We start from the raw sequence: 10,824 nt of genomic DNA on the forward strand, positions 1-10,824 counted from the left end.
TTGGGCATTTTTAAGTGGGTATAAGGAAATCCTGGAGCTTTCTTAGTGGGTATACTGCATATAGCCTACCTGTGTATCACATAGACACCACTGTGTCCATATGAACTTGTAGCATACTTGATAAAGTTATTGTACTTGTATGCATGATTCCTGAACGTTTTAGGGTTGCATCCATGTATTGAATGCACTTATTGTAAGTTGTTTTGATAAAAGCATCAGCTAAACAAATGTGATGTAGGTTTAAATATGTTTTGCTGGCTGTGATCGTTCCTCCTGTTCTTACTGGTCCATACAGAGATCCCTTCATGAGGGGCCAATTTAAGGGACAAAAGTCGACGTTCTGTGCAAAAATAACGTTTATCTGAAGCTAATATAAGACTTCACTTCAATATGAGTCTGGTAGCCAAATTAAGTCGATACAGTCCAACCTTATGGTGTTTTTAGAGTAAAATTCCTTCTCTGTGTTTCTACAGGGTTTCCTTTGAGCTGTAGTTGAAAAATTGTAGAAAAAAAAGATTAATTTTAATTAAAAAACACAAACTATGAAAGATATCTGGCTGAGACCGCACTTAACATAACCACATAGCTCCAACAAACTTTCTGCACTGAGAGAAGAGAGAGAGACAGAGAGAGAGAGAGAGAGAGAGAAGAGAGAGTCTGTTGATGTGTGTGTGTGTGTGTGTGTGTGTGTGTGTGTGTGTGTGTGTGTGTGTGTGTGTGTGTGTGTGTGTGTGTGTGTGTGCGCGTGTGTGTGTGTAGGTCTCCTTTTTTGCAAGCACTAGATTTTCTTTTCCACCGGTTTTATTTTGAAGGCACCATCTCTAAACTTCCTGTCCTGCATGGTCTGTTTATGTCTGATTTGACTGAGCTACTGGCCGCGCCCATGGATGTATTACAGTAAGAGAACGGCCACGCCCACTGTTTACATTCACATCCTTCACAATAAAAAATAAATAAATAAAAACATAATTCCGCGAACATCTTTAAATCATGCAGCTGTTCCCTGAAATGTTTCTCTTGATATTTGACCATTTTGTTTTTTCTTGAGTGAAAAAAACGACATAAACATTCTCTTTTTCTATGATTTTATTCTCAAAACAATACAAAACATGAAAGTTCAGTTTTATAACAGAATGTTTGTGTTTGTATTCTTTAGATTTAACAGGAATTTGGAAAATCTTGATAGTTAATGTCCATTCTTATAAAGTGGGCCACTATTGTTACAGTTTTTTACAATCACTTTGGCACTAATTTCAGAACCTTGACGTAATTTTTCAAAATTCTAGACACAAAACTCACAACCAATGATCAAAATGCACATTTTTCAAAACTCTAATACTTTTTTCAATTGCTTGGATACAATACACATAAACCAAAGATCATTTGCTCATTTAACAAAGATCACCTGTTCAATATGACACAACTTAACATCAAAGTACTACTATTTCAAAAAGCAATTCACACATTACAGTTCAGATGATTGTCTATTCATTTCATTACAATCATCTAACTATCAATTGATACAACTACTCTAAATGATAAGTAACTGTTGCATTACTCTTAATGACTGTATGGAAACAGACACACAATATTCCATGTTTAGATCATGAAAGTTTCAAGATAACGAGATTCATTGTCACCAATTAGTTTGGAGCAGGAACCAATTAGACTACATTATCTATGGATGTAATATTTCATCATCCTTCTTTACCGTAATGTATTTCTGTTTACAGTTTTTTTTATTCGCTTTGGTACTATTATCGCAAGTATGTGGTAAAACCTCACAACTGTTAGTACAAAACTCAAAGCAGATCATCAAAAAGTTTTTTTTTCAAACATGTAATCACATGTTCAATTGACTAAGTACAACGCACAAAATTACACATTCACTTTTTCACCACACCTAATCAGTGTGTCATCAAGACTTACCTTTCATATGAAGTAATTGTCTTTCACAATGCAATGCTCACAATACTTTTGATATGCTTCTCATCTGATTTGTGTAAATACATTTGACCAACACTTAATCCAACTGATCTTAATGGTTAATCACTTAACCATTTGGTAAACCTATATATTTCCATTTCAGCAATACAGTATATGGATTTTGAGAACTATAGAAATAAAATATGTGTTTGTAAGAACATATAAAATAACCACACCTGATGAGAACTCGTTATTGCTAATTGATTTCAGATGGGGTAACCACAATTGGTCATTAGATATAAGTGAGGGTCTGAACACTGGCAATTTCTTTCAACATGGACCAGGATAGACAGCAAGGAATTGGAAGAGCTCGTGGACGAGGGATCCGTCAGAGAGGTGGGCATGGGGCCCATCAAAGGGTTGGTCATCGGCGAGGGGGAGGCAGAACTGTTGTCTCTAATGAAGTCCGGGCCATCGTCGTTGATCATGTGGTGAACCGAGGCCTTACTATGGCAGAAGCTGCCAGATTAGTTGAGCCAAATCTAAAAAGATCAACTGTCAATTCTATCATCCGAACCTTTCGCCAAGAAAACCGGTAAGTGTGGAAGATGTATACTATTACATTCACAGTAAATTGTAATGCATGTTAACATGTTACAGTATTTGTACAGCATGATCTATTGATAGTATTCTCCGTTCTATGCAATACAATTAGAATTAACAGAAAACCCCATAGTGGTGGTCGTGGCCGTGTCCTGACCGACCAGCAAGAGTTGGAAATGGTGAGGGCCAGGAATGATATACGGCTGTCAGAAATAAAGCAGGAAATTGAGGAGAACAATGACACCTTTGCCAATATGGCATCCATCAGCCTACCAACAGTAGCCCGCCTTTTAAAGCGGCACCAGGTATCAATGAAACACATTTACCTGGTGCCTTTTGAGAGAAACAATGACCGGGTGAAACAACTAAGGGCTGAGTATGTTCAGGTACAGCACTATACTGTATATTGTTTTACTGTTACTATTTGAAGCATCACTTGCATCATATGTATATTGGAACAACACTGTAAAAAGAACTAACCAAATTATATTTTTCAGAGGGTTATGGTGCTTGACGCTGATGTGAACCATCACAAGTACGTTTTTGTTGATGAAGCGGGCTTTAACCTTGCCAAAACTCGTCTCCGTGGACGTAACATTATCGGCCAACGGGCCACTGTCCAAGTGCCTGGACAACGTGGAGGAAACATTTCTATGTGCGCAGCTATCTCTGAAGATGGTGTCCTAGGACGTAGGCCATTACTTGGCTCCTATAATGCTGCACATCTTATTGAGTTTCTCAATGAAATTGAGCTGGCCTGTCAAGGTGAAGGGGTCACATATGTAATTGTGTGGGACAATGTCAGTTTTCACCACGCAGTGGTAGTTCAAGCATGGTTTCAGACCCATCCTCGATTCATGACCCTCTACCTGCCTCCATACTCTCCTTTCCTCAACCCTATTGAGGAATTTTTTTCAGCATGGAGGTGGAAGGTCTATGATCGCCATCCCCTTGAGCGTGCCACCCTCCTTCAGGCCATGGATGACTCATGTGATGACATCAATGTAGACCAATGTCAAGCATGGATTCGTCATGCCAAAAGATTTTTTCCAAGGTGCTTGAACAATGAAAACATTCATTGTGATGTGGACGAGAATCTATGGCCAAATGCTCAAGACATGCTTGAGCCAAATTAATGTAATGTGTGCACTAATTGTTATGTTTTGTTCTCATTTAGTTACATTATAGAAAATATAACTATGTTACAATTATATCTGAAAAATAAAAACTAATTTGCCCAAATGATTGTAGAGGATGTCTTCATTGATCCTTCACTTGATTACACATAGGAGAGATATTTTGGAAATGATAGATTATGTAAATGTAAGTAATGTAAGTGTATTGCCTAATGTGTAACTGTGTAATATGTATTTTATAGTACTATAGCATATTGATTTCAGCACTTCTAAGGCTGATTTGAAACATGTATCTTGCATTGTTTGCTGTTGGATGAACTGACTGTTAAAAGTACTAAACTGAAAGAAGATCATACTGTTGTTTCGGTGATTAAACCAAATGTTCTCATTACATATTACAATAATCTTGTGTTTGAAACGATCATGTGGACTGAAAACATTACATCAGGTTTTGAAAGAATGACTAGCTGCGTTACAAGTGTGATCAGTTTAGATATTTGTACTAAGAGTTTTGAAAATGTACACCTTACTTGTGAAAATTGTACCAAAGCGATTAAAAAAAAAAAAAAACCTGTATCAGACACTGCTTCTATGGTCCCATGTACCACCTTTGAGACTATTTACAGTATTGACAATACTGCACTGTATGAATGCAGGCCTATATATGTGTATATATATATATATATATGTATATGTGTGTATACATATATATATTTGGCGAACAATGTGGTACAAGTATATATGTGGTACAAGTATATATATATATATATATATATATATATATATATATATATATATATATAATATATATATATATATATATATATATAATCTGTATATATACATATATACTTGTACCACATTGTTCGCCATGCCCGAAGGTTTTATCCAAGATGTCTGTCTAATTGCAATGTAGATGAGAACCTGTGGCTAAATCCACCAGACAGAGTTGATGAAGATGTAGAAGTACAGTAATCACTTCTTTGTTTAGCTTTTTACAGTACAAGCAAGTTGAGGAACACTGCATTTGATGTTTTACAGTACTGTCTTTTCTATTTTGTAGCTAATTATTTTGCTTTGATTCAAGTAAACCTATGTTGTGATACTGTATTGTTTTTCATCAATATAATTCAGGTTATGGTCAATGAATCCACTGTCTGTAGTTTTCTCTCTACTACTGCAGTACTTTTACAGGGACGTATTTATATCTAGTACCATAATGAAACAGGTATCACCTATTTTGTACTACAATATTTAATGATTGTACGAACGATGACCCAGTGAAACTATGGGTAGCTTGTGTGTGGGTGATCTAAAGTAACGTTTCAATGGGATTTCACAATATATTAGTTTTTTGAACCAATGATTGGTGCAAGTGCAAGATATCTTTAAAGATATGAATGCACAATGCAATGTTTTGAACATTGGACAGCCTGTGTTACAAGTGATGATCGTTTTAGAGTTTTGTGTCTAGAGTTTTTAAAAATGACATCAAGGTTCTGAAATTAGTAGCAAAGTGATTGTAAAAAACTGTATGAAGTGGGCCACTATTATTTACAGAATAGCAAAGCTACTGAATACCTACTGGCATCCAGCAGACTGTCTGTCTGTCTGTCTGTGTGTGTGTGAGTGTGTGTGTCTGTGTGTGTCTCTGTATCTGTATCTGTGTGTGTGTGAGTGTGTATGTCTGTGTGTGTGTGTGCGCGTGCACATGTGTGCGCGCGCGCGTGTGTGTGTCTGTGTATATATTTGTTATATATTGTTGTTTAATAAACTCTATTAAAACAGGCCATTTTTGAAAAAAATCCTTGATTGCACAGATCCAGTGGAAAAAACATGATGCCTTTATAAGACCTAAATAAAAGTCAAAGATTCCCGTTTATTACAAAATATTTTATATTATAAATGCTAGTAGGTTAAGTCAATATCCTGTTGATGTTTTTGGCTTTGTCCTGTTTCTGAGGAGGATTCTGGGAAGGTTTTCTTTTTTTTAAAGGAACACGCTGACTTATCGGGACTTTATCTTATTCACCGTATCCCCCAGAGTTAGATAAGTCCATAGATACCCTTCTCATCTCCGTGGGTGTCATAACTCTGTCTGACGCCCCCACTGCTAGCCTCATGACACACAGCCATCTTCTAACCGTATACATACTGGGAACTATATTCTCAGAAGGCAAAGCACTGCTACTTCTGCTACTTGGGCGGAGTGTTTAACTCGCAGCACCTGGAGCCCTGTGGTGAGGAGCAGAGAGTAACAACGGTGCTTTTCAGGTGTTGTGCTAGAATTGAACTTAAATTAGGACCTGTGTTATGAATAAATTATCTGAAATTAGGAATCCAACATAAGCTATTTTTAACAATCCCACTTTTTCATTTTTTATCTGGTGACTGTTCTTGATCAGGACCTGACTTATACTGCTGTGTAGAAGTTTCCTTAATAAACTTGAATATGTACAACAACAACATAATATGAGTTCATTCCATCTACGTTTATGGGCCTTAAACACATTGGACTTTAGAGAAAGGTCAACAAACACGCCCAACTTTCCAGAGGCCTGATTGGTTGTTGCTTGATGCTGATTATATGTGAGGGACTCCTCCAGATACTCCCAACAGGACTAGGATTGTCCTGCAGTTTACCTCAGTGATTTACAGTCGTACTACGTCATCGGCCAGCAAAACATGTCTGCATAACCCACACAGACTGAGTTGCAAAATTAAAAAAGGCTGCAGATATGACATCACCTGTTATCAGCTCTAAGTCAAGCTGCAATGAGCAGCTGTTAATAAGATTAGACGACAAAATGTATGCGTCATGTGGCGCCGACAGTTAAGTTTAGACATCAAAATGACGAGTTAAGTTTAGTAAAAAGATGGTTTGGATGAAACTAAAGCCCTGAGCATTCTTATACAGCAGCAGTCAATGTGGTGCATACAGCAAAAATAAATGGAATATATACTAATTAAAGGTGCTTTATTTTTCGTAGCTCTATGTACAAATGGTTCATGAGAACAGCCTGTGGTCGAGTGTCTCTCCATTTACAGGTGACCCCAATAAATGCTTTGAACATGTTTAAGGAAAAGTCAAAATGATTCCAGTAACCTTATAACCCATAATTCAACTTGCATATAGCACCTTAATATGCATTTTATTTTGAAGCATGATTCCAGTGCTGCATCCAGTCAGTTTCAGGTGTTATTACAGACAGCCTGCATGTCACACTGTCAGTACAACAGAGATATACCTTCAGTGGACTACAGAGTGCTGCCATCTTGTGGTATAAATATTATTTTTCATGACACAGCAGAGTATCTGCAGCAGAACGGTTACACTGGTATTAAAAAGCCTTGACAAACACTGGCAACACATCGTCATGGGGCTGCCCCCTCTGACTCAGTTAGTCGACAAATGAATCTGTCCTTTTGTTCTTACTCAATGACTTACTACATCTCCGGTAGGGTTGGGCATCGAGAACCAATTCCTACTTCAAATCGTTTCAAAATTACAATTCCATCGGAATTGTTTCTTTATTGGAATTGTTTGGAATCGTTTGGAGGATTGGGTTTCAAATCTGATCATGGGTTCCAAATTTAACATGCGCAAGTTTTGGTTTCCGTAGCGGCCAGACGCTTGTTGTGTTGCAGCCGTGGAGCACAGTAAGCGGTGCTCTAGTGTGGCTTTATTTTACATTGAAAAAGCCCCGTCAAACTGCAACCCACCTTTGAATCAAAATAAAACTTTCCTCTTATTTGTGAAATAAGCATGTGACCCGTTTCAACTCCACCACTCAAAGAATCGGAATCAAGAATCGATAAGAACCGGAATCAAAAGGAAGAATCGGAATTGGAATCAGAATCGTTAAAATCCAAACGATGCCCAACCCTAATCTCCGGTAAACACAAGATTTAAAGTATTGTTTTTGGATGATTCTTTGTGGAGAAGTTCAGTTTTACAGATCTGTTGAATAATCAACTAACCGATGAGTTGACAAAATCATCATGAGTGTCAGTCGGCTAAGAATTTCCTAAATGACAGAATAGGTCGATTGCCAGTGACTCCCAAAATGACGGTTTTATTTACGGCCTTAACGTGACTGTAACACGTAACCACGGTGGCAGTTTGACAAAAGTCTGGACTTGATATAAAAGTATTTTCTCCAGTTATTAAAACATGCTCATTGCTCACCAAGATCTTTGTCTTGGTCGTCCATTTCTCTGCTGGTTTGAACTTGTATGACTTCCGGTTAAGATTTGTCAAAGTAAAAGCCTAAAGGACAGCATCATAGGTAACATTTTTTACCTATGATGTCTGTCTGTCTTGATACAATAGTCAGGTGTCCATATGAACTTGTAGCATATTTGATAACGTTATTATACTTGTGTGCATGATTCCTGCACGTTGTAGGGTTGTATCCAGTGGTGTAGTCTAATGTATTGTAATATGTATACTGTACTGTATGTATGTATGTATGTATATATATATATATATTAGGGGTGGTACGGTTCATGAAAAAACACCCAAACCGCTCGGTTCGCTAGTCTCGGTTCGGAGCGTGTGTGTACCGAACGGTTCGTCAGTACACTGTTAATGTGCACTAACCTCTTACTGCCGTAGTGCCCACTTTATACACCTATGTTAAAACACTTACTGGAAATGACGAGCGGATGGGCGTGACAAACGCAATCCATGGCAGATGATTGGACGATTGCGTCACATGGGTCTGGCTGGTCCCAAATTTCAAAACATACTGTCATGGCGGCTCGTTCAGAATACGATCTCATATTGTACTAAAATAGTTCACCGAAACGTGTTTCTGGAAAACATTTTAATCAAGAAATAGATCGCGTGCAGTTGCTGAATCTGTCTTCATTTCAGATCGACAAAGGTCAGTTTAAAAGATTTTCGCCAGATTTTGAGAGACACCGGGCCGACCCGCTCCTCAAGTGGAGTGGGCGCTGCAGGTCACGTCCACGTCACCTGCAGAAATGTCAGTGGAGAGAGGCTGCCCAGAGCTGGAGGATGCGCGCGCCGTGTTTATAGTCTGGTGTGTGGGAACATTTTGGATTTCATGCTACCTATGATGAAATAAAACAATATAGAACTGCCACTGTGTGCACGTTTTGTGCAACATGCATTCAATATGCTAATTTTAGCTATATGCTGAAGTATATTCTGGAGTGTTAAAGAAAAAATAATAACCGTACTGAACCAAAAACCGTGACCCTAAAACCGTGATACGAACCGAACCGTGGGTTTTGTGAACCGTACCACCCCTAATATATATATATATATATATATATATATAAATAATATACACACACACACACACACACTACCGGTCAAAAGTTTTAGAACACCCAATTTGTCCAGGTATTTATTGAAATTCATGCAGTTCAATGTCTTATTGTACTCTGATATGAAAGAATAGAACAAATTAACAATTTAAGTTAAAAAAGAAATCATGGAATCAATTTATAAACCAAAATGTATTCTACATTTTTGACTCATCAAAGTAGCCCCCTTTGGCAGATTTTAACAGCTGAACACACTCTGGCATTCCTTTCTACAATGGAAATCAAATATTCTTTGGAAAGTTCTTCCCATCTCTGTTACAGAAGTTCCCATAAATGTGTGGCACTTGTAGGTTGCTTTGCTTTCACTTTTCTGTCCAGTTCATCCCAAACCAGCTCAATGGGGGTTAAGTCTGTTCAAATAATGCTCACGAGGGTATGGTACCACAGTGTGTTCCAACAATACTTTTATACAACCAGAAGGGGTTGAAAGTAATCCAGACAAGTGTGAACACCTGGGGGAATTGGTAGCACCAACTTTCAAAGCTTGATCAACCTCCATTGCTGCAGAACAGATTTATGTTGTTTACCCATTTCTTGTTCCCTGAAAAAGGCCTTTTTGTAAATACTGAAATGTACATTATTTTTCAGTTTTGGGTAAACTTACTTTTTTTTAACCTCAGGCAGTTCACCACTTACAGTTGTACCATTTCAAGCTATTCATTGGACTTGAACTGCTACAATTTCAATAAAAAACAAAAAAAATTGGAGTGTTCTAAAACTTTTGACCAGTAGTGTATCTGGCTGAGACCCCACATAACATAACCCTCCAACAAACTTTGGAAATTATTTCTGCAGAGAGAGAGAGAGAGAGAGAGAGAGAGAGAGAGAGAGAGAGAGAGAGAGACTGTGCGTGTGTGTGTGTGTGTGTGTGTGTGTGTGAGTGTGAGTGTGTGTGTATGTGTCTCTGTGTGTGTCTGTGACTGTGTGTGTCTCTGTGTCTGTGTGTGTGTCTCTGTGTGTGTGTGTGTGTGTGTGTGTGTGTGTGTGTGTGTTTCTTTTCCACCGGTTTTATTTTGAAGGCAACATCTCTTCCTGTCCTGGATGGTCTGTGTGTGTCTCATTTGACCATCGACTGTATTGATTTGACGCCGCTACTGGCCGCACCCATGGATGTATTAAGAGAACCTCCACTATGGAATGCCGTTTTATTCAGAATTAAATAAATGAATAAGTACATAAATAAATGAATAAATACATGAATAAATAAATAAATATGCCTTTGAAATACATCATGAAATAAATAAATGAAGCAATAAATACATAATTAAATACATTTAATTATTTAAGTCCACATTTATTTATTTCAAGAGACTTTTATTTCATAAGTCCACATTTATTTCAAGAGACTTATTTCATAAGTCCACATTTATTTATGTCCCCCTCTATTTATTTCCAGTTCTTATATGTGAATATATGTGAAAATCGTTGCCGAATTGACAATTTGCTTCAAAGTTTTCGGAGTTGAGAAGCTCCATATAGTGACGCGACAGCCAGCTAGCGTCTGCCGGGGCCGCTAGCTCGTTTCTCGGAGAACGCGCTGTAAGCTGGAGGTCTCTCAGACACACACACACACACACACACACACACACACACACACACACACACACACACACACACACACACACACACAACACACACCGGTCACGGCGCAGTAGGCACAGACCTGTTTGCCATTCCCATTTCCCATTCACCTTGTCTCACTTCACCTTCAACGGAAATGTTCAGTTTAATGTGAATTAGAGCAGTCGTTTGTCCGCGTAGCTCACTTAACAACGCCGCCGCTAATGTTGTGTCAACCCGC

The 10,824-nt window shown here is 38.1% G+C and overlaps 1 protein-coding gene across 1 annotated transcript; it reads left to right on the forward strand.

The window, feature by feature from the left end:
• Positions 1–2,261: 2,261 nt before the first annotated feature.
• On the forward strand, positions 2,262–6,094 carry LOC120557138. Its single transcript, XM_039797171.1, has 4 exons — positions 2,262–2,521; positions 2,642–2,915; positions 3,027–3,533; positions 6,071–6,094. Exons 1-4 carry the CDS (start codon positions 2,262–2,264, stop codon positions 6,092–6,094), a joined length of 1,065 nt encoding a protein of 354 aa, XP_039653105.1.
• Positions 6,095–10,824: the final 4,730 nt, after the last annotated feature.

Source organism: Perca fluviatilis, chromosome 4, assembly GCF_010015445.1.
Source record: "Perca fluviatilis chromosome 4, GENO_Pfluv_1.0, whole genome shotgun sequence".
Classification (NCBI taxonomy): Eukaryota; Metazoa; Chordata; class Actinopteri; order Perciformes; family Percidae; genus Perca; species Perca fluviatilis.